Here is a 27414-nt window from a genome sequence, read left to right on the forward strand (position 1 = left end):
CGTTTTCTCACTGTGGTCTACGTTTGTGGAACAGACCTGAAGACCTGTGGCCATCAGAGACTGTTCATGTTTTTAAGACTTATCTTTTTAATTTGGCTTTTACCTGAACGATTTTAAGATATTTTTCTGCTCATGCATCTTAGTGTTACAACCTTATCTCTTTTATTTATTTATTGATTTATTTGCTACTATTTATTAGTCTATATACACACACACACACACACACACACCACACACACATAAAAAAAAAATATATATAATATATATTTATGTAGCTTTTTTACTTTTTATTGTTATCATTATTTACTTTTGTTTTTTATTTTATTTTATCTAACCTTACTTTCTTTTTTATTTATTTTATCTAATTAATTTCTAAGCTGCCTCCAGTGTTTCCTCACTGCTTTGTTTATAATGGGATGGGTGGAGGGTGTTTGCTTGTTTCTATTTTTTATTATTATTATTATTATTATTATTTTCTCCTTCTTATGTGGAACACTTTGTGTTACATTTCTTTTGCATGAAAAGTGCTATACAAATAAAGTCTGATTGATTGATTGATTGATTGGTTGATTGGTTGATTGATTGATTGATTGATTGATTGATTGATTGATTGATTGATTGATTGAAAAGCGCTCTATAAGTGCTGGTCCATTTACTTGAAATGATTCTTTACATAATGCAAAGTTCAGTAAGTGTTTGTCTCTTACCCATCAGGTTCTGTGCCAGTTTGACACAGAGGGCCAGGGTTGGATCCAAAAGGAGAGCCTGAGGGGACTCCTCTTCACCTACGCTCTTCCCTTGAGACCGGATGAGTTTGACCAGCTTTGGTCAAGGTAAGAGACACCAAGCTGACATCCTATCCACTTCATCCTGCAGTGAAGTGTCATTCAAAATAGGGCTGTTTCCACTACCGCCCAATACCCAGAATGAGGCGGGTCTCACTCGCCGAAATGCCCCTAATTTGAATATGAGCAGTCCGGAGCCTGCTTTTGTTGGGACTTTTTTTGTCCCTGTAGAAGAGCAGGGCCGTTTGTAAAAGCTGGCGAAGCAGTGTTGCCAACTTAGCGACTTTGTTGCTAAATTTAGCGACTTTTCAGACCCTCTTAGCGACTATTTTTCAAGAAAGTGACTGGAGACAAATCCAGCAACTTTTTCTGGTGTTATTGGAGACTTTTGGAGACGCTCGTTAAGAGAAGAAGAGTAAGAACGAGTCGAAGCGGCCCAGTCCTCCTGCAGCAGTCTCTTCCAGCTGCAGTCACAGAGCCGGAGGGGATGTTAATCCCTTAGCGTCCAGTCTGCAAAATGCTAATAGACAGTTAGCTCTCTAGCAGTACAGTGTGTATGTGCTGCTGCTGCAGGGGGTGTTCACTTACAAGCACCGGACACTCTGTGCACAGTTAGCAATGCTGGTTAATTCACAATCACTATATTTATGATCAGCGGAGACGCTGTGCATAATTAGCCATGCTGCTTTGTTTATGATCAGCTGCTGACATTGTGCACAGTTAGCGACGACGGCCACAGTTGAGTCTCCTGTGTTTAATCCGTTGCGTATGTGACGTCATGGTCTAAACTGTCGCCAAGCAATTACGTGACAGTTGAAAACCATACGTCACCTCTGTAGTCTCTAAATCCCTCTGGGGGCCTTTTTGTAATGGAGACATGCAGAGTGAGCGGACATTTGAGAGGGTGTGGCCTTAGACTTTCCCGGGGGACACTTTCCCCCCTAGTGGAAACACGGCTATTTGAATACTTTATTTTGACAGGTATGACCCAGATGGGCGGGGCTGTGTGGCAGTTTGTGACTTCCTGGAGAAGTTGGGGTTTCAGCATGAAGGGGAACTGAGAGCTGGAAGACAGAAGCTGAACCCAGCTGTTGGCCAGCAGAATGCCGACAGACCACTGTCCTCTGATGCTGCATCACTGGAGTGTATTGGGTAAGCAAGGATGACATAGGTTGTCATCCAACCATTCTCTGGATCCATTCTTACAACTTATTCACATTTATTTTTTCTGTAATTTATATTTGAAATGTATTAAATAAAACTGAACACATTGGGATTCCATACATTGGAGATCTAAGGATTGTTTCACATTATTTAACCCAGATTATTCATAGAGGAAGCCAGATTTGATTGAATAGCCCAACAACAAAATAAATTCAAGAAATCTTTTTAACTTTATGCCAGTACTTAAATTAATGAAAATTGTTGTGATGTAAACTTCACATTATGACATAATTATAAAAGAAAAACATAACCACAACTAGTGTACTGAATCACTAGAATCTGTTCATTAAAAAGATAAGTACAAAAGATTTGTTCACCGAATCATTTCATCAATCATCAGTACTTCACTGGAGCTATGACTCACTGGGCTGAAACACGGCCGAGCGTTACTGAACTGAACTAGTATGTTCAGTGAATGCATCACGGACTGACTAATGCAGATGCAGAGAGCCAATCAAGGCTCCCATTCACTTTTCTAATACGTTCCGTACACAAACTGACAGTGAATGGAGAGCATCAAGGTTATTATAGTTTTGGATTTTTCATTAGTTTTAGTTTGGATTTCGTTGTCAATTTTTGTTTTCAAATTCAGTAAGTTTTAATTAGTTTTGAGAGTGAGTTTGCTAGTTTTAATTATTTTTTAGTTTTTGGAAAATGCTTAGTTTTAGTTTAGTTTTTATTAGTTTTAGTTTTATTGTAATGGGGTATTTGTTGGGTGCCAGATTCAATAAGGTCACAATAAATGTTTCCTTTATTTCCTTTGTCTGATCCATCTCAGCCCCAATAAGTTTATTAAGTTATAAAACCAGATAGATGAAATAGATTTCATATCAACAAAAAGGTTTACGTATGAAAAAGTTTGACAAAGACGAAAACGAAGGACATTTTCACTATAATTTTAGTTAGTTTTCGTTAGTTTTGGAACCACAAAATACAGTTTCAGTTAGTTATCGTTTTTTAAAAACTCTCTTTTTTTAAATTTTAGTTAACGAAAATGTTTTTTCAATTCTAGTTTTTCTTATTTTGTTAGTTTTCGTTAACTATAATAACCTTGGAGAGCATGAGAGGAAGCTGCACCTTTCACACTAATAAATAAATAAATGACAAAAAGAATAAGAATAAGAATAAAGAACAGGTCTGGAGTGAAGGACGCACTTGAGCAACTCCGAGCTCACGCTACTTTGCAGTTATGTTCTATAGAAAGAGACACTAGACGGGCCGGGGTTCATCTAAAGTTGAAAAAAGAACAAAACTTTTTAGGAAGTGATTAAGTAAGGTTTGTTCACCTGTGCGCTACGCTGTTTCCAACGAATAATTCACCAATGAGACATTACTAATTACAATCCTAATTCCAAAAGAGTTATGGTACTTTCTTAAACATAAATAAAACAAAGTGGGCTCATTTCCTCAATCCTTTGTGACATACACTGCAACAAAGGTGTGTCTAAAAACAAGATAAAAACACTAAATCTGAGGGAAATGATCTTGCTGCATGGACAGATAATTTCACTTGACAAGATTTCATAAATTAAGATTGTTAAATCTAGAAATAAGCATGTTGAACGCTTAAAATAAGAAATTAACTCTTAAAACAAGATACATTATTTATTACTTCTAAATCTAAAGTTTTTTTTACCTTGGTAAGAAACAAATAATTTGCAGTGCACCCTGCTGGGGCCAGTTCATCGCTGCTTGCAGCTATAATTTATCTTGTTTTAAGAGTTAATTTCTTATTTTAAGTGTACAACATGCTTATTTCTAGATTTAATAATCTTAATTTAAGAAATCTTGTCAAGTGGCATTATCTACGGTGGCCCTGAAGTGCAAAACACACCAGCAATTCACACAACACACCAGCAATTCACACAGCACGCCAGCAATTCACACAACACACCAGCAATTCACACAGCACGCCAGCATTTCACACAGCACGCCAGCAATTCACACAGCACGCCAGCATTTCACCACAGCACGCCAGCATTTCACACAGCACGCGAGCATTTCACCACAGCACACCAGCATTTCACACAGCACGCCAGCATTTCACCACAGCACGCCAGCATTTCACACAGCACGCCAGCATTTCACCACAGCACGCCAGCATTTCACACAGCACGCCAGCATTTCACCACAGCACGCCAGCATTTCACCACAGCACGCCAGCAATTCACACAGCACGCCAGCATTTCACCACAGCACGCCAGCAATTCACACAGCACGCCAGCATTTCACCACAGCACGCCAGGAATTCACACAGCACGCCAGCATTTCACCACAGCACGCCAGCATTTCACCACAGCACGCCAGCAATTCACACAGCACACCAGCAGTTCACACAGCACGCCAGCATTTCACCACAGCACACCAGGAATTCACCACAGCACACCAGCAATTCATCAAACCTGTAAGGGTAGGTACATATTGGACACTGATCCTCCTCCTGATTGGTTCCTGCCGTCATTCACTTCTCCATAGTAAAACCAGTCGCCCATGTAGTGCGCCCGTATTGTGATATTTATGGTAAATTCATTGAGCTGGTCCAAAGCGAGCTGACATGAAGGATAAACACTTTACTGTCATTCTTTTTCACTGTGCAGTATAAAACTCTTACCTGCAGAGAGGAGATGAAGTGTTAACTTTACATGAACACTCCACGTGATATCATCAAATTGCGTTGCGCCAAAAATGTATTTGTTGTGTCGGCGAAATTCACAATACAATGCCCTTGTATATTCATTCATTCAGCCTCTCCGCTTATCCGGACTCGGGCAGCGGGGGGCTGGAGCCGATCCCAGCTGACGTTGGGGGAGAAGCGGGGTACACACTGAGCAGGAGCCGCTGAACTGGCGACCCTCTTGCTGTGAGCCAAGAGTGCTAACCACCACACCACTGTGTAGCCCAGTAAATATTACATTACATTAAAAAATAATCTGTTTCCAATCAATAATTCCAGTCTAATACCGGAGGACCTCGGGTCTTCTCACTCACAAACTCACAGAACGTGTCTCTGTGGAATATCAGAATAAAATGCCCTTTGATATTTACTGTACAGTAATTATCCAAGCGCATTTTATTATGAATTTCGCCGACACAACAAATACATTTTCGGCGCGACGCAATTTGCTCGTTCATCCTTCATGTCAGCTCGCTCTGGACAGGCTCAATAAATTTACCATAAATATCACAATACGGGCGCACTACATGGGCGACTGGTTTTACTATGGAGAAGTGAATGACGGCAGGAACCAATCAGGAGGAGGATCAGTGTCCAATATGTACCTACCCTTTCCGGTTTGATGAATTGCTGGTGTGCTGTGATGAATTGCTGGCGTGCTGTGTGAATTGCTGGCGTGCTGTGTGAAATGCTGGCGTGCTGTGTGAATTGCTGGCGTGCTGTGGTGAAATGCTGGCGTGCTGTGTGAAATGCTGGCGTGCTGTGGTGAAATGCTGGCGTGCTGTGGTGAAATGCTGGCGTGCTGTGGTGAAATGCTGGCGTGCTGTGTGAATTGCTGGCGTGCTGTGTGAATTGCTGGCGTGCTGTGTGAATTGCTGGCGTGCTGTGTGAATTGCTGGTGTGTTGTGTGAATTGCTGGCGTGCTGTGTGAATTGCTGGTGTGTTTTGCTCTTCAGGGCCACCGTAATTATCTGTCCATGCAGCAAGATCATTTCCCTCAGATTTAGTGTTTTTATCTTTTTTTAGACACACCTTTTTGCAGTGTATATTCAGTTGAAAAGTCCAGAGAAAATATATTTAATGCTCAAACTGACAACAGGGTCGTGTTTACCATTGTGTTTTCTTTAAACACACTCAGTAAGTGTTTACTGAGGACACTAAGTGATGAAGTTTTGAAAGTGAAATTATTTACCATTCTTTATTTATTTACCATTCTTTATTTATTTACCATTCTTGCTTGATATATGACTTCAGTTGCTCATCAGTCTGTGGTCTCTGTCTCTGGTCTGGACTGCACTAGTGCACTAGTACCTGCATTCTTTTCCTCTGAAGCCACGCTGCTGTAACATGAGCACAACGTGTCTTGGCAATCTCTTGCTGAAATAAGCAGAATTTCCCTGGAAGAGACGTTGTCTGGATGGCACCACGATGCAGTCTGGTTGGTCCTTTTCCTCTTTAGGCGGGAGGACACAGTCCATGATTAAAAAAAAAAAAAAAAAAACACAAAAAAATAGGTTTTCTGAAATGTTCCTTAGCCCAGGTAAGAATGTCCTTCATACAATCATGGAGGTTTTTCATACAGTGAAGCCTGAGGGGTCAAAGGTCATCCAATATAAGTTTTTAGCATTGCTCCTTACATTGACAAAATGTCTGTAGATTTTACGGTGAAAAACTGCTAAACCATGACAGTAAAAGACCGTAAAATGATAAATGGGTTAGTTCAGTTTCAGTAACAATGAACTGGTACCGTGTTTGTAACAAAAATATACTGTAATATATATATATATATATATATATATATATATATATATATATATATATGTCAATGAATCAAAAATATATATTTTGTCCGTAATATTTGAAAAAAGTTGCACCGTATTTATTATGGTAAAGTTCTGGCAACCACAACTGCTGTTTTTTTACCGTAAAAACAACAGTTTTTTTACAGTGTACATGCAGAGATTTCTCTGAATATTTTAATGATATTATGGATCATAGATGGTTGAATACTTAAATTGCTTTCATCTGTTGTTGAGAAACCTTGCTCTTAAACTGTTGGATTATTTGCCCACACAGTTATTCACCAAGTTGAACCTCGCTCTATCCTTTCTTGTTAACAGCTGAGTCTTTAGAACATGTCCTTTTCATACCCCATCATGATACTATCACCTGCTACTTACTGTTTTGTGAGCATTCCACAACTTATTTTGTTGCCCATGTCCCAATTTTTTTTATTATGTGTTGATGGCATCAACTAAAAAAAGGAATATATTGACAAAAATCTATGAAGTTGATAAGGCAAGACATAAATATATTGTCTTGTTACAGCTTTTGTTTACGTTGCAGAAAATATACACATAAATAACATTTTAGTGTATTTTACCTAATATAGTCTTCTCAATGACGCAGGCACAACAACTGAACGACAGAGAGCATATTTATTTACAGATTTGAGGCTTTGTTGTACACTGTCAGTGCATTTCAATAATACATATGCTGTAATATTAGTGCGGCTACTCTCCTGAATGAGCTCCTACCCCAGGGGGTATGGGAAAACAAACATTTAAGCCTGGTGTAGAAACATTTGCACATGCTGTGTTTGTTATTAAGCCCTTATTAAAATATTTTTCCTGATAAATATTGTGAATGCCATGCAACAGGGCTTATTAAATTCCACTCATTTTCAAGTGTAGCTTTATAAAAAGGTATGGGAATGTATTAACTGTGTGAACACAAGTTTTGATTTATGAAAGTATAAACATTTTTCTTCAGATGTTTAACATTTTCTTGACTCGTGGAGAGGCTTTTTCAGAATCTGCATTTCCAAATGTTTGTTTTCTCATATTTGCTATGATGTGAGTACAAGTTTAAGCTGAAAATATTTTTAATTACACTTTTCGTCCAAACAGAAATACTTCACTGAAGTTATGAAAGCATAGCAGCAGATTTCCTGTTTATATGAAGAGCTCTTGTTGACCTGTTCATAGGCGGATTTTGCAGAAGAACTATAAGGGACTAAGCAAGTCCCTGACTCACCTGGAGACCAACAGAGATGGGACAGTGACCGTGGAGGAGCTGCTGAGTCTGTTACAAACCTACAGTTGCTCTGTCCAGAGAGAGCAGCTTGTTAATCACCTGCACAGGTCAACTCCTTTTAGTTTCTCTTGATAGACATACACTAACCCCTAACCCCTTTACCCCCTTTTTTAAAGAGGTATGGTAGGGGACAGGGGGTCTTTAGGGGGAGACAGCAGGTCAACAGTAGATGCCGTAGGGAAATCTAAAAGCAGGGAACCTGAAGAGGAATTTGAGATGCAGCCTTGCACTGTGTGTTTTATTCTGTTTCTGTTAAGTTTGAATGAAGTGTGTTTTATACGTAGACCAGGGATGGGCAACTGGAGGCCCGGGGGCCACACACGGCCCGCACCCTCACCTGAAGTGGCCCTCAGTACAACTACATGCATTTGAGCATGAAATCTTAAAAGTGCAGTGTAAAAACGCACAAAATTACTTCTTGCAATTAATGTTGGTCTGCTGTTTTTGCACTGGAAAAAAAAAAGAAATAACAGTTTTTTATTTGCTTCAAACCTTTTGTATTCCTATTTACACTGTTAAACGTGCATTTGAGCATTAAATATATTAAGTTACTGCACTGTAAACATATTTAAAATTGCAGTTTCATCATATCTGGTTAAATGCACGGTCCTATATGTGGCCCAGTGGTAGTGTCCATGAAAAATTGTGGCCCCCTCCAGCATTTAAGTTGCCCATCCCTGACATAGACTGTATATAAATAATGGACGTAGTCACCGTGACATCACCCATTGGTTTGTGGCCCGTTGGATGCATCGAGTTCAGCGGTACACTCGTCACCATCTTGCGTCGCAATCTTGTTTCCGATACGGGGAGCAGACCATATCTGGACTATGGAGGAGCGAGAGGGATCTGATCACTGACTACAGCCTCTCTACACCTCAACCTGACTGAGAGAAGCCACTGCTAATTCATGTTAGCATTAACTGGAATGTTAGTTTTGGCTAGCAAAAAACAAAAACAAAATGTATGTTACTTACCTCAGAAAACTGAGCAGCAACTCCTTGGAGTGTCTTTTAGTCCAACCAAACGCTGAACAAGACATTGTTACTGGAAAAAAACGTTCAAATAAACTGTCATTAAGTGAAAATATGGTGAAAGGGTCAAAGTTATGAGACCAAACCGCTAAACGTCCTTTTTTATACATATATATAATGTTATATATAACTTTGACACGTTGCCATGGATACGCATTGTTCTGCTTCTCTCCTGATGACTGCTCGCATTGTTAGTGACCTGTCAATCAAAGGTAGCCACGCCACAAATCATACCATTCTTTATCTTCTATTTTCTTCTAAATGGGGTCATTATTTGAACTATAAAGATCAAATTGTCTTGAATTTTTTTTTTTTTACTAGCGATTGAGACCATAGTGTTGTCCTAAAAAAACCTCGGAGGTAATAAATCAAGTGAGAAGTTTTCTCATTTTGTACTGAAATGAATGGACAGAGCAGCCGAACTCGTCTGGTTTTACAACACAGTAAAATTAATGTTTTTTCAGTGCAGTCTGGTATTTGGTGAGTGACATAGATGCTGTTTCTAGTTATAAAAAAAATTATTTTATTCTTTAACAATACAGCAATAGCTGTAGGGTCCAGTGCTTGGGGCCAAGCTGTGGATTTTTTCTTCTTCGTCTTCCGGATGCAATTTCATCCCGCTACTAGTCCTACAACTTGAAGAGTTGCAGGACAAATTATATATCAAAACGTGCGGTTTGATCGGGATCGGTGTGCTATTACTTTTCTCTATAGAATATGAATTTTTCGCGACGTAAGTTGCGCAAAACTGCCCAAAATTTTGCATTGAAATGAAAGGGACAGCCGAAAAAAAATTAGCGAAAAAGAACAATAATTAGAGATTTTTAAACGTCTACTCCTCCGGCATAATTTCACTTAGAGACTCCATTTAAACTTTAAACAGTAGACACAAGTCTTGTGTATCGGTGTATTAATCCACGTTTCGATAGGTCATATAGTTTTTTATCAATCCCTGTTCAATGACCATGATCATTTTTAGAGAAATTCTGAGATTATAATGGGTGTGTATTGCACGGAATGTTCGTGTCACAGTGTGTGACATCATCGCTAGTGTAGAGGGAGAGAACAAATTGTCAAAAAATAAATTTGAAAACTGCGCTCCAGGCTGCAAATTCCACTCTACAGAAATAATGTATACATAGAAATGTAGGAAAATTTGTCTTCTCACTCACAATCCTCTGGTAAAGCTGTCAGAGTTATAGTTTGGGCATAGGACGCACAGATGCGCCACCAACACGCACCAACAGCCTCATTGGCTCCCATATTGAAAACGCGGGGAGATTTCTGAAAAAGGGAGATCTAACAGTTTTTGTAGATCGCTCTAACAAAGCTATTTTTTCATTTTTCTTAAAAAAAAAAACATATGTAGACGTTCAGGAAGAACTCAGGACGCTCAAAGTGAAGTCGTATCAATGATAGGTATTATGGTTTTGCCAAAAATGTTTTCTGTTCGAGGCCAGAAATTTCAGTCTGTCCACCTCTGCTGTCACTATGCCGGAACAGGTGTCAGTTAATTCTGTTGCTTTGATCTGATTGCCTTTGATCTTTGATGTGATTACAGTTACAGATACACACACACGCGCGTAAGTGCGCACACTCCTCACACATGCATACATATGCTTCAAAATGCTTCAAACACACGCGCACGCGCGCACACACACACACAGGTAACTTTATGTGATTTTAATTACACACACACACACACACACACACACACACATACACTCACACACACACACACACACACACACACACACACATTTTGAGGTTAAAGGGCATAGTTTGAAATCTCTGAAGAATCTCATCATTGTGTACACACACCGGCAGTAGCCCCCGTGGCCCTTTCAGAATTTCCCCAGAGGAAATTTTCTAGTTTTATTCACTGTTATAATCATTAAAAAGCAAATGCATGTGTATATATTCAGTATATGTTCAGTTGCTATTGTAGCTTGGAAGAGCATGTGAATTATTAATGAGCTTTAATTTGCTAGTTTTAGCTCCACAGGTTTTGCAGCTTCTGTTTGGAACAAATACATTTAGAACATTACAAAAGGAGTAAATGAAGGCAAGTTTGGTAATACATAAAAAAAAATTACAACTCAGGAATTGATCAAAATGGTCAAAAATCCCTCCAGAATACCACATTAAGACACCTAGAACTTTGGAACACCATAGAAACATCCATGCTGTGATTTGACACAAACGCCCTATATTATAGTATAGTTCACATTGTCGGTTAAAACCAATTTCCTCCCTCCTCTCTCTTTAGGCTTGAGGTTTCCATGGATGATAACTGCAGGAGGCTGGCTTACATGGACTTCCTGTCTGCCTTTGACCATAAAGCAGAGAAGACAGGCGAGCGTCCTCCTGCCTCTCCTGATGCTGTTCACCATATAGAGTCTCTGGACAGCCTCAGTCCAGATTTGGCTCTGTCCAGGATGAAAGAACTAGTCTCTGGCTCAACAACTCAACTATATAAGGTGAAGCCTAGCCTGGGTATACCCATACTGCCTTGCACGCTCGATTTTGTTTCAAACTGCAAGGTGTCCATGGCGATTCATAACTCTGCTTTTGGTATCCATGCAGCGGTGGGCCTGGTCTACAACCAGCCAAAAGGTCACATGTCACATCACTGCTCATTGAGCTCCACTGGCTACCTGTTGCAGCCCGCATCAAATTCAAATCTCTAATGCTGGCCTACAAAGTTGTCTCCGGTACTGCTCCTACCTACCTGAACGCCCTGATTCAGACATATGCTACCTCACGACCGCTCTTCCAATGAACGGCGCCTGGCTCTGCCCCCCGTTGGTCCAAGGCAATCCAGACTCTTTGCATTTCTTGTTCCCCGTTGGTGGAACCACTACCAGTTCCTACCAGTTCTAACCAGAGCAGCTCTCTACCTTTAAAAACCTCCTGAAGCTCTTCAGAGAGCATCTTTTCTCCTCGCACCACACAATAATTCTACTCCTTAAAGAATTGTCACTAGCACTTATTGATGCACTGATTACTGCACAGTACCCTGATTGTTTGCTTTTATTCTTCCTGTAATCGCTTTGGATAAAGGCATCTGCTAAATGACTAAATGTAAATGTAAATCCAATCACAGATCCAACATGGCTGCAGCAGATGCGAAGGTCTCTTTGGATCTAGCTGTAGACAGAGTTCTAGATAGTTTAGAGCCAGAGTTTATTTTAAAAGAACAACGTTTGGCTTTACACTCCCACCAAAAAGGATGTTTTCGCCTTGCTTCCAACAGGATTTGGCAAAAGCCTAATCTACCAACTAGCCCTGTTAGTGGCTAAGCTAATGGGGTTTAGCGAGACCGCGGTCATTGTGGTCGTCTCACCATTGATCACCTTGATGGATGACCAGATAAAGGAGGCAGCGCAACTCGGTATCCTGCTGTGCCACAGGGCACAGCTGTCCACAAGCTGTTGCACAGTTAATTGAAACGATGGCTAAGAGCTACGTACAGACGCATATAGACATTTGTAACGCCCAATAAACGGCTCTGGACGATTGTAAACCACGCCTCCTCTACGGAAAAATGAATAGGTGGTCTCCAGACTGTATCCCATTTGTGATATAGTCTGGCGTTAGCCAGGCTAGGTGAAGCCAACAGAATGCTTCATTCGTCTTCGTCATCAGTTCCTCAGCTGATCACTTCCCTATGTCTCTCTGTCTTCCAGGCATTCTTGGCCTTTGACCAGGGCAATACAGGGACGGTCAAAGCTCTGAAATTTCGCCAGGTGCTGGAGATTTTTTGTGCCCGCCTGTCAGACAAACAGTACAGATACATGCTGACTAAACTGCAGCTGGACCGTGAGAACTGCACTGTTAACTGGAGGGACTTCCTTAACAAGTTTCAATCAAAGAGCCCGCGGGTAAGTGAAGCTATAGATACTGAAGTTCAACTATTAGTAGTCTATTACTGTTATAGTCACCATTATACCTGCTGAGCATCTGCATGTACGCATTGTCCAACCAAATCTCCAACCTAAATGACAGAATAGACTGTTTGTCAATACCACCCATAACGACACATACACTGCAAATTATTTGGTTCTTACCAAGATAAAACAAACTTAGATTTAGAAATGTTAGATAATTTATCTTGTTTTTAAAGTTTATTTCTTATTTTAAATGTTCAACATGCTTATTTCTAGAGTTAACAATCTTAATTCAAGAAATCTTGTGAAATCATCTGTCCATGCAGCAAGATCATTTCCCTCAGATTTAGTGTTTTTATCTTGTTTTCAGACACACCTTTTTTGCAGTGTATGAGCGTTTCGTGGCCCAAGGTACATCGGATCATTCTAAAAGTAGCACACACATCATTATACACCCACGTACGGTTCGCAGTTGTGAAAAAGGCTGCAGGTTCGGTGAATTTAGGCTACAAAACCACTGACCTAGGTTTAGGGCAAATCACTTCCTGGTTAGGCATTACAAAAGACAGTTTAAACCGTAAATAAATGTAGAAAAATGCCGGAAGTGAAGTAGTTATGAGGGTGACGTGAACCACAGAAGTTACATAAAAAACTTGTTACGTTAAAAGTAATACTTATGTACCCTGCTCTCCTGGGTGAAAGGCCACCATTTGTTCAACCCATCCACCCCGAGCGTGACATCCTCCACTTAAATTCCACTTCACCATAAAATCACTGCAAGAATGATGGCTTGAGTAGCGAAACATGGATATTGTCCTTTTCAGTTTTCGGCCTCCTCTTAACTCTGTGAGGTCAGAGTTTTACCATCCTTACTTATGAAGTTTTTATCTGGTAAAGAAGATTCATTCTTATATCAATAAAAGTTCAAAACCTGAAATTTTCAGTGAAACAAAACGTCTTTAACATAAAAAAAAAAACTGTACGTAAACTGTCACGATGGATGTGAACTCTGGCTTCGTCTTCCCTTTTGTGACTTAAAACATGCACATTTAAAATAATGTCAGCTTGCTTTAAAAGAATGGTCATACATGTGAATATTAGTCGTATTTTGCCGCCTGTACAAACGCCTTATATTGTCGTTTTTGTTGGGAGGTCAGTCTTGCACTGTCATTTGGTGTTTCGGACCAGAAGAACTTTTTCATCGTTCTATTGGAAGAACTTAGCTCTGAGAATCCCCTTTGTATTGTGTTCGCACCACAAGAACTAGGAACAATTATAGTTTTTAGAATGCTGTTTTAGCATCGATTTCGGAGTAGGTACTCTCCCAGCACAAGAGGAACTGTGAACTTGTAATAAAAAAAAAAAAATGGAAGAAAACACAAACAAATGGATCAAAAGTAAATCCAGGCTTTACTGTGCATAGGGAAATACAATGTTATTTTGACTCGTCAACCAACGGCCGGCTTACATCACTTCAGCATTCATTTGGCGACACAAAACAAATCGAAAAAAGCCATGTATGTATGGAGTTATGGGGGAGCTTCCCAGTGTGCAGCTTGTCTCAAAAAGTCCCTAGTACTGTTTGGTCCAAAAACATGTATTGTAAACGTGTAAGCATGTAAACACTATAATTTAGCTCAAAGGACAGAAAATACAGCCCCAAGTAGGGTTGTAGATCCTTATTCTTGTTATGTTATGTCATGTTATGCTCATCCTGAGTCTAGCTTTGAATTCAGCAAATGTTTCCTGTGGTGTGATTCCATACAAAGCCTGTGTGGAGTTTGCATATTATCAGCGTGGGTTCTCTCCGGGTCCTCCTGCTTCCTCCCACCGGCCCAAAACATGCAGCTAGGTTTAATTGGTGACTCTTAATTGCCCATAGGAGTGAATGAGAGCATGAAGGCACTGCAAAAAAGGAGTGTCTAAAAACAAGACAAAAACACTAAATCTGAGGGAAATGATCTTGCTGCATGGACAGATAATTTCACTTGACAAGATTTCTTGAATTAAGATTGTTAATTCGAGAAATAAGCATGTTGTACACTTAAAATAAGAATTAACTCTTAAAACAAGATAAATTATCTAGCTCTTCTAAATCTAAAGTTTTTTTTAAATCTTGGTAAGAAACAAATAATTTGCAGTGCACTCTGCTCGGGCCAGTTCATCGCTGCTTGCAGCTTTAATTTATCTTGTTTTAAGAGTTAATTTCTTATTTTAAGTGTTCAACATGCTTTTTTCTAGATTTAATAATCTTAATTTAAGAAATCTTGTCAAGTGAAATTATCTGTCCATGCAGCAAGATCATTTCCCTCAGATTTAGTGTTTTTATCTTGTTTTTAGACACACCTTTTTTGCAGTGTGGTTGTTTGCCTCTATGTGTCAGCCCTGTGATAGTCTGGAGACAATGTCAGCTGGGCTTGGCTCCAGCCCCCCAGGGCCCGAGTTTGAATAAGTATTTAAAGATAATGAATTAATAGTTCATGCTTATGTGTGTTTCTTGTCAGAGGCAGGGTTAGTAGGAAGTGATTCTCTAAGATGCATGTCATCACAACTTGCATGCAGCTGGTGCCCTTTAGTTTTTCCGCCCCTGTTCCTCAGAGAGCCTGCTTGTAAGCCTCATATGAAGCATGTCTGTGTATGTTCTATGCTTCTGTTCATTATGCTGTAGATGTCAGAGAGCTGCCTGAGTAAAACCAGATCCCCTATCAAAACCCAGGGCCCTGAAATAACAGAGCATCTGCAGCAGATCCAGGAAGTGGTCTCAGGTCACTTTTATGAAATCACCAAAGAGCTGCTGGATCTGGACCCCTCCAACAGCACTACAATCTCAAAAGAGCAGTTCAGACGGCTTTGTGATCACCACTGCCTGAGACTCACAAATGATCAGGTAAAGCCAAAAAAATTGTTTACTTATATTCCAGTGCATTATTATTCAGAGAATTCAAAGAGGAGACATTCAAGCACATTTCCAACAACTCTCCCAGTGCTTTCAAGCTGCAACAACACAAAGTGGCATCAGTCCATGGTTACAAATGAGGAGATGAGCTTGGACTTCGGTGCATTTTGCCAGATCCATTCTTTTTAGTCTGATATGTTTTCTTTAATTATTCTAATCAAAATCTAATTTATCTTTGCTGATAATTATTGACTGCGTGAGAAAGTTAGTCATCTGTGAAGCCAATTTACCGTGCCGCGTGTGACTCTCTTTGGGGTACTAGTCCCCCCAGTGAGGATGATTATTGTGTGTGTGTTTCTCCTTTGCTTGTCAGTTTGAGTGCGTGTGGAGTCAGATGCCTGTGAATGAAAAGAAGAAGCTGCAGTATAGAGCGTTTCTCAAGCGTTTTGGTGCACTGAGCAGCAGCCCCTACACAAAAACAGGGGATCCAAACAACAATGTCCCATCAGCATCCTGTGAGCCCAGAGAAACAGCTTCAGCCCCCATATGTTGTTCCCCACAGACTGCAGGAACCATTCTGCAACGCACTAAGGTATATCTATCTATCTGTCTGTCTGTCTGTCTGTCTGTCTGTCTGTTTATCTATCCATCTATCCATCCATCCATTCGCCATCTTGCTCTAGTAAAATACAGTTTTTCTCAGTCCCTTTGGTGCATTTCTCACATCACTATTAAGATTTGCACAACAGTTAATACATTTATCAAAACAATTAGTACAAACTGCAAAACCTAGTTGATGACCTGCAGAAGCGTGTCACTTGCTCAAAATGGATAGCTGGATAGATACTCAAATGTCTCTGTCATGTTTTCATAATGACAGTTTACTCTGTAAATGTTTTCAATGCAAAAGAGTCAGATGATGATAATGTTATAAAACAGCAGAGAGTTGTATGAAAGCAATTGATGACTGTCCAAAAGCATTTGTAATTTGTTGTAAGGAATGAGAAACTGCTACTATGATGTGCATTGAGCACAAATGACTAAATGCTATGGAGGTTGAATTAACCGTTGTGCAAATGTTAATATTGATGTGAGAAATGCACCAAAGTGACTGAGAAAAACTGTAATACAATTATTTAAAGATGTTTCCTTTCAAAAATAAATAATTTAATCTGTGAAAACTGACCAAACCAAACCTGAGATTAAAAAAGAGATATTTATTCAAAATGACTTTGTTTTACATGTCTCATTTAAAAGTTTGTCAAGAATAAAACGCTTGCACTAATCGGATCCTGTTAAAAATACATTAAATTATGTGCTCCTCAGCAAAACTGAGAAGCCATAAATGTATCAGTGACCAACAGTCACACAACAAAAATTCAGTAAAACTGATGGCTGTTCAAGTAGAGGCTGGTAAATGTAAATAGCAAAATATATATAGCACTTATAGCATATAAATTACATTTTCTTCTGTAAAATAAATGATCAATGTCATACAACTTCCGTTCTTTCTTTTTTATGTGATATATGGAATGTGACAGGAGCAAAAAAATGCTCTGAATCTTCTTGGTCCTTGGGAATAAGCTCTGTTATGAATTATGACAACATGAGTTCAGATGCACAAATCTTTCATAACAATTTTTTAATTTTTTTGCTAAATGCTGCTGTATGATGTGTGATTTATAAAGACATTAGCTGCCCTGCAAAGCCAGGCAAAGTCAATATGTTACTACGACAAGTATGGAAACTACAGCATCGAGTGCACATACAGACATTTTGGCAGTGTTCAGACTGCATTTGATATGCTTCTCAAATCAGTTCTTTAAGACTGTCCACACAGTTATTTGCAAGTGATCAGACTGGATCTGCATTGGTATTACCATTCCCAGGGTACTGATGTAGCCACACTGAGGATGCAGCTTTCCAACATGAACCTAGTTCGTTTGCTGGGCTGGTGCTGGTGCTGGTTCACATTTGGTTCAACTTGCAAACTTTCTCAGAACCAGTTTGCTTTTCCACAGGCTTTTGAGAGCCAAGTCATTACCTCACTGTATACATGTCCGCTCTCTGCAAGTATAATAACAATGGCAGCCTACATCGTCTCTCTACAAATGTTGCTCCTGGCTCTGCCAACAATAGGGCTATTTCCACTACCGGGCAATACCCGGAATGAGGAGGGTCTCATCCGATGAAAAGCCCCTTATTTGAATACGAGCAGTCCAGAGCCGGCTTTTGTCAGGACTATTTTTGTCCCTGTAGAAGAGCAAGGCCGTTTGTAAAAGCTGGCGAAGCAGTGTTGCCAACTTAGCGACTTTGTTGCTAAATTTAGCGACTTTTCAGACCCCCTTAGCGACTATTTGTCAAGAAAGCGACTGGAGACAAATCCAGCAACTCCTTCTTACTCTTCTTAACAAGCAGCTAATGAGCCGGAGGCTGGCTTGTTAAGAAGAGCCGCCGTTAGCGGCAGTTAGCTACAGTTAGCTCTGTAGCAGTACAGTGTGTATGTGCTGCTGCTGCAGGAGGTGTTCACTTAGCGATCTCTGTTTGTGTACAACAAGCACCGGACACTCTGTGCACATTTAGAGATGCCGTTAATTCAGAATCACTATGTTTATGATCAGCAGAGACTCTGCATAATTAGTCATGCTGCTTTCAGCTGCTGACGTTGTGCACAGTTAGCGACGGCGAAAACCATACGTCACCTCCAAAGTCTCTAAATCCCTCTGGGGGCTAACTTGTAGTGGAGACACGCAAGGTGAGTGGACTTTTGAGAGGGTGTGTGCTCTTTCCCAGTGGCCACTTTCCCCCCCTAGTCGAAACACGGCTAATGTAACTTTTCCAAAGTACCTTCAGATTGCTGCATTAACCTGCTGGATCTATGCCCTACGCACAAGTGGTCCCAGAAGTCCACAAGGGTCTACCATGGCAGATGCAGAAACAGCATATACATGGAAATGAACAACCAAATAGCTGGGATAGTGTACATGTACATCTGTGCCCAGTATGGATTAGAAGTACCCAAATCCAGATGGATCATACCACCGACGATGGTCCAGAACAACAAGGCTCATTTCCTGTGAGACTTCATATTCCAGACTGACAAACAGTTACTGGCTAACCAACCGTACTTATTGGTAGTTGTCAAACAGTAATAGTTTATGTGGAGATACCAGCTGACAGCAACATTGTAAGAGAGAAATGTATTTATATGTGTATTGCTAATACAGAATAGATTGCATAAATGATAACCTCTCTCACTAAGTTTTACTTATTTCCCCATCGAATATCCTGCTCTGCGCAGGCTTTCTCCCCTGCTCATCTCGGCTCCGTGCACTCTTCAGTTTGCTCAAGTGTTACAGTGTGCCAGTTTCAGCCTGTTAAACAGCACAAGCAAGGGATGTAAGAGTTGGAAAATGTGTTAAACTGAATAAGGGAGGTTATTATTGTGCACTTAGGTGGATGATAGCAAACACACAAATACAAATATTGAGCTAAGAACACATTTTGCTAGCTCAAATAAAAAAAATTTTTTTTACAATTTCCCTTCAAAATTTAATTAATGTGTTTGCAATTTTTCTTTTCTTCGTGCTGTAAACAGAGCAGGGACTGCTCTGAGATTGGCACAAACACAGACTGCAAAAGCACCCCAGCTGTCAATTTTGTACAAATAACATGAGGTGAAAATTTGCTTTATATACAAAAGGAGATCCAGTAACTGTGGTGCCGTCTCATAGTTCTTCACAAACTTCTTTTGGAGAAGATTTTATAATTTGGAGATGTTTAGCTTGATATTTAACTCTCCAAAGTTAGGCTAAAACCTCAATATATCTTAATGAAAAAAGGTTCTATGGGTACCCACGTATGAGGGGTCATCAGGGACATAATTCAAAATTGCCATTCACACACCCAAATAAAATAAAACACATTCACACTCTATAGTAAAAACCTCACACACTTACAAGTGAAATGCTTTCACAAACACCACTGAAATGTTATGCTGTCTCACACACACTACTGAAATGGTTTTATACACACCACTGAAATGGTTTTATACACACCACTGAAATGCTTTTATACATACAACTAAAATGTTGTGCTCTCACACACATTATTGAACGCTCTCATAAATATTACTGAGATTTCAGTGTAACCGGAAGGCGTTTCAGTGTAAAAGGAAGGTGGCTCGGAAAAGTGGAACGGCTTTGGAGCAAAAGTATAAAATATGTATAAACATTTTTTTATAAAAGCATTTCACCTGTATGTATAAAAGCATCTCACATGTATGTATAAAATCATTTCACTTGTATGTCTGAAAGCATTTCATTTGTATGTATAAAAGCATTTCAGTAATGTGTGTGAGAGCACAACATTTTAGTTGTATGTATAAAAGCATTTCAGTAGTGTGTGTGAGACAGCATAACATTTCAGTGGTGTTTGTGAAAGCATTTCACTTGTACGTGTGTGAGGTTTTTACTATAGTGTGTGAATGTGTTTTGTTTTATGTGTGTGTGTGTGTGTGTGTGTGTGTGTGTGTGTGTGTGTGTGTGAATGGTATTTTGAATTATGCCCCTGTCGGCCCCTCATACCCACGAGTCTCTTTTTTACAGACATGCTCCACTTTAGAGACATGTCATTCACTATAGAGCCTTTCTAAAATGATGTGAAGCAGATGTTAGTGTAGTCTCGACTTCAGGAAGTTATTTCAAATTCTGGGCTGAACAAGGCTGTAGGCAGAACATTTCCACATCTTCCTAACTTAACACATGATACGCCTGTAAAGACTGCTGTGACCAATCTATGTAAATTGTGCACTGTCTGGATTTTAAACAAGCTTTTATATTTGCAGGTGATTCCATAACTCACCCTGTGTCAAGTTTGTTCTCATATGACATCTATCTACATAAGAGAAATTATCTAAATTTTTTGCCTTGTTTCCAAATGACGTGATTACTTTTCTATTATTTCAAACATTAAAGAAGACAAATTGTGTTTATTTTCAGGTTCATAGTTGTATTTTGGTTTCCAACTTTATATGCTGTAAAGGTCAAACAACCTATTTTTTTGTCATACTGTCGGTCTGAACGTCGATTAAATATGTTCGTTAACAACCTTTTTTCATGATTAAGATGAGATGATGACAAAGCAGCACCGACATCGTTAAACATTAACTATGATGAACTATGACACGTCATCGATGAAAAATATAAATAAGACTGAAATTTGGTTCCAAAAATAAAAGCTTGTCTAAAATCTCCCCTTATTTTGTCACCTTACTACCATTTTTAGACTTTAAGACAAAAAATGAAAAAAATAGCTGACAAAATAAACACTTGTCTGAATATTCCTGTATCACATTTGAGATGGCCGATGAGTTAACGCTGGCGCAACTAGCTGCCGCTGCTCGCCGGTAACTTTTTAACTTTTAACGTTCCAGGCTGATTTTATTTCATGGTCCTATGATCTAATCGGAAAGTGTAATTGCCCTCATTCTGGAATACTTTTAAGACTTGCTGGCACTATCGTTTACGTGAGCTGTCACGCTCACCTGTCCTGTCCTGGCGTGATCCTCACCTGGCGTTTTCTGGCCGTCAGCGCTGCCTGGGTCCTTGTCCACAATGTGGGCCGGTAGGACATACATCCTGTTCGTCTGTGTCTGGCTCTTTGTACTGCCCGTCCACCTGCCAGTGGCGGGTTTAATCCAGTACTTGGCCACTGACCTGCTCTGGCTGCGCCATCACCTGCCTGGACCAACACCAGAGGCTCTTCACCTCCACCCGGACATCATCTTCCACCCCCGCCGGAGATACATCCACCGAGGGTCCCAGAACTTTCAACACAACACCTCAACAGCAATAAAGTCCATCTGGTCCAGTTCCCGACGCCAGACTCGTCGCCCTCCACACTCCACCAACCGGGCTGTCGACCACAGCGTGTTAGCCCGCCTAGCCCGGTCAACTAGCACCACCACCTGCTGCGACAGCTCTCCACTCAACTTCGCTCTGCTCAACATCTGCTCACTGACAGGCAAGGGACATCTCATCCAGGACATCATCACAGACCGTAAACTAGACTTTCTCTGTTTAACCGAGACGTGGCAACAGCCTCAGGACTACTCCCAGCTGAACGAATCCACTCCTCGTGGGTTTGTTTACACCTGTCAACCCTGTGGCTCTGGTCGGGCTGGAAAGTCTCGCCGGTATCTGTGCCCATCTCCAGCACGTTTGAGTCTTCTGTCTGTGAGCTGTCTGGTCCCACTCCAACCATCATTGCTACTGTCTACCGCCCCCCAAAACCCATAGTGACTTTTTAATTGACTTTGCTGCTTTCCTCACCCATCTATCCTCTCACTCACCAAACATAATACTGCTATGGGATTTCAATATCCACATGGACAATACCAATCTGCCACTTACCAAAGACTTCCCATCCTGCCTAGAGAGTTTTGGATAACAGCAACACACCACTATTCCCACACACTCCAAAGGACATATTCTGGACCTAATCTGCTGCTCTGGTGTCACCCTTCTGGACCTAACCGCTGATGATCTCCCCATAACCGACCACTTTCTCCTCTCATTTACAGTAATACTCACTCTCTCCATCTCCAAAACACCACACCTCATTTCTGACCGGAATATAAAGAATATTAACCCCCCGCCACTCTCACTTCAATTATTCACTCCTCTGGCCTCCTTGACATACATCATCTGTCCACCCCTGATGATCTGGTTTGTCATTACAACAATGGACTTCACAATATTCTTTACTCTCTTGCTCCGTTAAAAAACAGATCTGTCTCCTTCACCATCTCCGCCCCCTGGTTCACCCCCGATCTTCGTCTCATGAGAACCAAAGTTTGGCAACTTGAACGACTCCACAGGAAAACTGGTCTCACCATACACAAAGAAATGTACAATAACCACATCTTACGCCATAAGGACTCCATTGCCAGCACAAAAACCCACTACTACTCAGTAGGAAACTCAAAGTCACTGTTCTCCCTACTCAACAATTTCACCAAACCCCAAGACTCTCTCCCTCCTCACTTATACACAACCTCCTCCTGCAATGCCATTATGTCCTTCTTCAAACAAAAAATCAAGAACATCCACCAGAACCTCGGATCACTGCCTCAACTCAGCACCTCAGCTGATCTTCTCCCACCAACACACCCACTCTCCACTTTCCAGCTCCCCACTCTCTCAGAAATCTCAGAACTCATCCGGACATAGTAGCCATCCACCTGTCAATTGGACCCCCTGCCCACACAACTTGTCAAAGCCTGCCTCCCTTCTCTGGTCCCCCTCATTTCTGCCATCATCCACTCCTTTCTCACCACTGGAACCGTCCCTAAACCCTTCAGAACTGCTGCCATTACCCCAATCCTGAAAAAACCTGGTGCTGACCCATCCAACTTCAACAACCTCCGCCCTATCTCCAATCTACCCTTCATCTCCAAAATCCTGGAAAAAACTGTTGCTTTCCACTCTCACCTATCCCACAATAATCTGTATGAACAGTTCCAGTCTGGTTTCCGTCCACTCCATAGCACTGAAACAGCACTCATCAAAATCACCAATGACCTCCTTATGGCATCTGATTCTGGACTCCTCACCATCCTCATCCTCCTCGACCTGAGTGCAGCTTTCAATACCATCGGTCACACCACCCTCCTCAGCAGACTTTCTTCCATTGGCATCACCCACACATCCTTGGACCTTGGACTGGTTCACATCCTACTTGTCTGGCCGCACTCACTTCATTCAACTCAAGTCGCACAAATCCATCCCTTCCTCCGTCACCTCTTCATCATCTACCTCCTTCCCCTCGGCAATATCTTCCGCAAATTTTTTTATTTGTTTATTTTTTATTTTATTTTTATCCCACGATTTTTGTAACCCATTTTATCACCCAGTTTGTCCTATCTATCTTGATCCTGGGCGCTACCTCGTCTCTGTCGGCCTGGGGAGGGCCCTGAACTGAGCACATGCTTCCTCCGATACATGTGGAGTTGCGGACCACTTCTTGACACCTGACAGGGGGAGATTCCCCGGTGGGACGTAGCGCGTGGGAGGATCACGTTATTCCCACCGGTTCCTCTCCCCCCCGTCAGGCGCCCCGACCGACAAGAGGGAGGCTCTATAGCGACCAGGATCAATGCATGTTTTTGTGAGATCCCTGTAAGGGGATCCTCAGGGGACATGGGGAGAACATGCAAACTCCACACAGAAAGGCCCTTTTGCCAACACCGACCAGCTCTACGGACACCGGAGACATGGAGCTGGGGACACGCCTCCAATGCCCACAGTGACCTTCTAGCTGTGAGGCGAGAGCGCTACCAACTGCGCCACCGTGCCCCCTATCTTCCGCAAATTTAACATTCACTTCCACTGCTATGCCGGTGAAACCCAGCTCGACCTCACCACTAAATCCTCGTCCTCTCTTCTGCCCACCTCCCTCCCCGATTGCATCTCTGAAATAAGAACCTGGTTCACTTTCAAGGCTATCCACAACCTCACCCCCCCATATCTGTCCGACCTCCTCCATGTTCCCACTCCCTCCCGCTCCCTCAGATCCTCTTCCCCAATACACCTGTCTGTCCCCTCCGCCCGTCTCACCGCCATGGGGAGCAGAGCATTCAGCCGATCTGCTCCCTGCCTCTGGAACTCATTACCACCCCAACTCAGGAACATTGAATCACTCCCTAATTTCAAATCACAACTCAAAACACATCTGTTTATAACTGCCTATTCCCTCTGATGACAATTACACTGTGCAATCTATCTTTTGTATTGTACTGTTATTAATTCTGTGTATTTTATTGTATTTTATTGCTGTATCTTTTCTATCTTTTTTGTACGGTGTCCTTGAGTGCCAAGAAAGGCGCCTCCAAATAAAATGTATTATTATTACTATTATTATTATTATTATTATTATTATTATTATTATTCACCCTGTGTCTGAAATGCTCTGTTTTAGCACCTGTCTTTAAGATCCCATCCCAAAAAAGCCCAGTCTGCTCTGATTGTTCAGTGTTTTCAAGTCTGCTGAATCTGCACACCTCTGCACCATCATTGCAGCCAGGCAATGACTGTAATGGCACTGTAGCAACACTTTTTACCTATACGTAGTAGAGTTGCACAGACTTGTCATTATCTGTATCATGATCTGTATCTGTATTCAGATGCACAAAGGGCCTTGGCTTACACCAGAAATCACATTAAATCAGTCAAATATTGTATTTTCTAATAGTATTAATGCATATTCCTTCAAAATGTCAATTGATTTGATATTGGCATATACTTGTGCATATCAAAAATATGTTTCTGACACATTATTTTTTTCCCATGTTCATATTCGGGTACATCCCTTGTATGCACTTGTATGTATTTATATAGCACCTAGACCTGCTTTAATCTCACTTAGGTCCCAGGTCCACAGGATTTTACTGTGACAGGCTTTAAGAATAACTATACAGAAAAAGTCTGGGTTCTTACCAAGGTTTTAATAGTTTTGGATTTTTCATTAGTTTCAGTTTTAATTTTGTTTAGTTCTTCTTTTTCTTTTCAAATTCAGTTAGTTTTAATTTGTTTTTAGGGTGAGTTTGCTAGTTTTAATTAGTTTAGATTTTTTGGAAAGTGCTTAGTTTTAGTTTAGTTTTCATTAGTTTTAGTGTTAGTTTTTTTGTAATGGGGTATTTGTTGGGTGCGACATTAAAAAAAAGTCACAATAAATGTTGCCTTTATTTCCTTTGTCTTAACCATCTCAGGCCCAATAAGTTCATTAAGTCATAAAACCAGACAGATGAAATAGATTTCATATCAACCAAAAAGGTTTATGTATGAAAAAAGTTGACAAAGACATTTTCACTATAATTTTAGTTAGTTTTGTAACCACACAATACAGTTTCAGTTAGTTATCGTTTTTTAAGAACTCTCATTTTTATTTTTATTTCACTTAACGAAAATGTTTTTTCAATTGTAGTTTTCGTTATTTTTGTTAGTTTTCGTTAACTATAATAACAATGTTTCTTACTGATGGTCTTGTTTGGTTATTTAGATCATATATATATGTATATATATATATATTTGTATATATATATCAGTATTAAATTAAAGAGTGTGTGTCAACTTAAAGAACTTTTTGTGTACTGCACTCTTCAGTGTAGTTGTACAGCCACTCTCCTGACCTCCCTTCACTCCTCTCCCAGTCTGCCCCCCAGTGTACCTCCAAGCGTTCTACCTCAGTGGGGAGGCCGGGAACAGGAAGCCTGCTGGGCAGCATGGAGAGGAGGCTCCACGGGGTGGTGCAGCGCTGGTGGAAGGAGATCCTGAGGAGCTGTACCCAGGAAGATCCTCAGCAAGAGGGGCACATAAGCACTAGCTCCTTCCTGGGTGAGCAGAAACTCATATATGACACTGAGCTATCCACTCTACCTGCTGTAAGCTAACAACCTGTGTGTTGCAGAGATCCTCCAGGCTCTCAGCATCAGTATGAGCCGCGAGCAGTTTGATTATCTTGCTGCGAAGTATGACATCGTCAACAATGACTGTGTTTCATATCACAACTTCCTCCGTCACTTCCTGCTGAATCTAAAACCAGCAGAGACCAAGACATCATATGAGCGACGCAAACTCCCCCTTCCTGCAACACCGGTAAAAGAACATTTGTAATTCTGCAGTTCCATGTCTTTGTGAAAATAACTGTTACATATCTATCTAATTTTGACATATGATTGTTTTTTATTCAGCTACTACTGTGTATAGATCTCATGTCCTGTGCTCTAAACTGGTCCCTTTGACTTCTGATTTTCAGGGTTGTAAAGCATCTGCAACTGAAATAATTTTTGAAGACCATAATAACATTTACAATTGCAGACTTCATTTTAACCATTAATAGAACACTCATTGAAATACTTGCAAATTCCAAATTTCAACCCTAGAGAATATTGTAGGATATTACATACTGCCAGAATGTGGACTGTGGGATTTGTGTAAAAAAAAAAACATACGGACCCGGGGGAGGGGGGTAATATTTTGAGAAAAAAGTTTACGAGATTTAAAGTGGCAAATCTACGAGAAAAAAAATGAGAGATTTAAAGTGGTGAATATGTAAATCTGCAAAAAAAAATGTTTCTTGTAGATTGGCCACTTTAATCTAGTAAATTTGCAACTTTTTTCTCGAAATATTATTATTTTTATTATTATTTTTAGACAGAGCTAAAACATACAAAATCAATGCAAGGACACAAATAGATGTGACTTTGGGCAAATTCATGTATATCAGTGTTGAGCTTCTACTGTCAACAGTCTACTCTCTATTGAATCAGAAATGGAGGTAAAAAAAAAAACTATTTCTCAGCAAAAGTACCAAGTAACAAGTAATAATATGCTTAATGATATAATAGACAGTGACAAGGGTCCCCGCCCCCTACACACTCGTGTGTAGGGCTGATCTCAGCTGTCAGCCAAAAAGAGATTACTTGGGGTGGCTATGGCTCAGTTGGTAGAGTGGTTGCCCACCGATCGGAGGGTTGGTGGTTCGATCCCTGACCATGGCAGCCTACATGTCGAAGTATCCTTGAGCAAGATACTGAACCCTAAATTGCTCCCAATGCTGCGATCATCGGTGTGAGAATGAATTCCCAATGGTGGCAGGTGGCACCGTTTAAGGTAGCCTCTGCCACCAGTATGAATGTGTGTGTGTGAACGGGTGAATGAGCGCAGTCTGTAGTGTAAAGCGCTTTCAGTGGTCGCAAAGCGACTAGAAAAGCACCATATAAGTGCAGTTACATTTATCATTTGTAGAAAAGTGC

The 27414-nt window shown here is 40.7% G+C and overlaps 1 protein-coding gene across 1 annotated transcript in view; it reads left to right on the forward strand.

Moving 5' to 3' along the window:
- The window catches only part of efcab6 (EF-hand calcium binding domain 6), a 191423-nt gene that overhangs the window by 161048 nt on the left and 2961 nt on the right, over positions 1–27414 (forward strand). The window contains exons 20-28 of the mRNA XM_059325470.1: positions 715–833; positions 1767–1937; positions 7671–7826; positions 11083–11293; positions 12503–12697; positions 15372–15590; positions 15973–16191; positions 25810–25993; positions 26067–26254. Coding sequence (XP_059181453.1) covers positions 715–833; positions 1767–1937; positions 7671–7826; positions 11083–11293; positions 12503–12697; positions 15372–15590; positions 15973–16191; positions 25810–25993; positions 26067–26254 — 1662 coding nt within the window. The remainder of the gene's footprint in view (positions 1–714; positions 834–1766; positions 1938–7670; positions 7827–11082; positions 11294–12502; positions 12698–15371; positions 15591–15972; positions 16192–25809; positions 25994–26066; positions 26255–27414) is intronic.

This window comes from Centropristis striata, chromosome 22, assembly GCF_030273125.1.
Source record: "Centropristis striata isolate RG_2023a ecotype Rhode Island chromosome 22, C.striata_1.0, whole genome shotgun sequence".
Lineage (NCBI taxonomy): Eukaryota > Metazoa > Chordata > Actinopteri > Perciformes > Serranidae > Centropristis > Centropristis striata.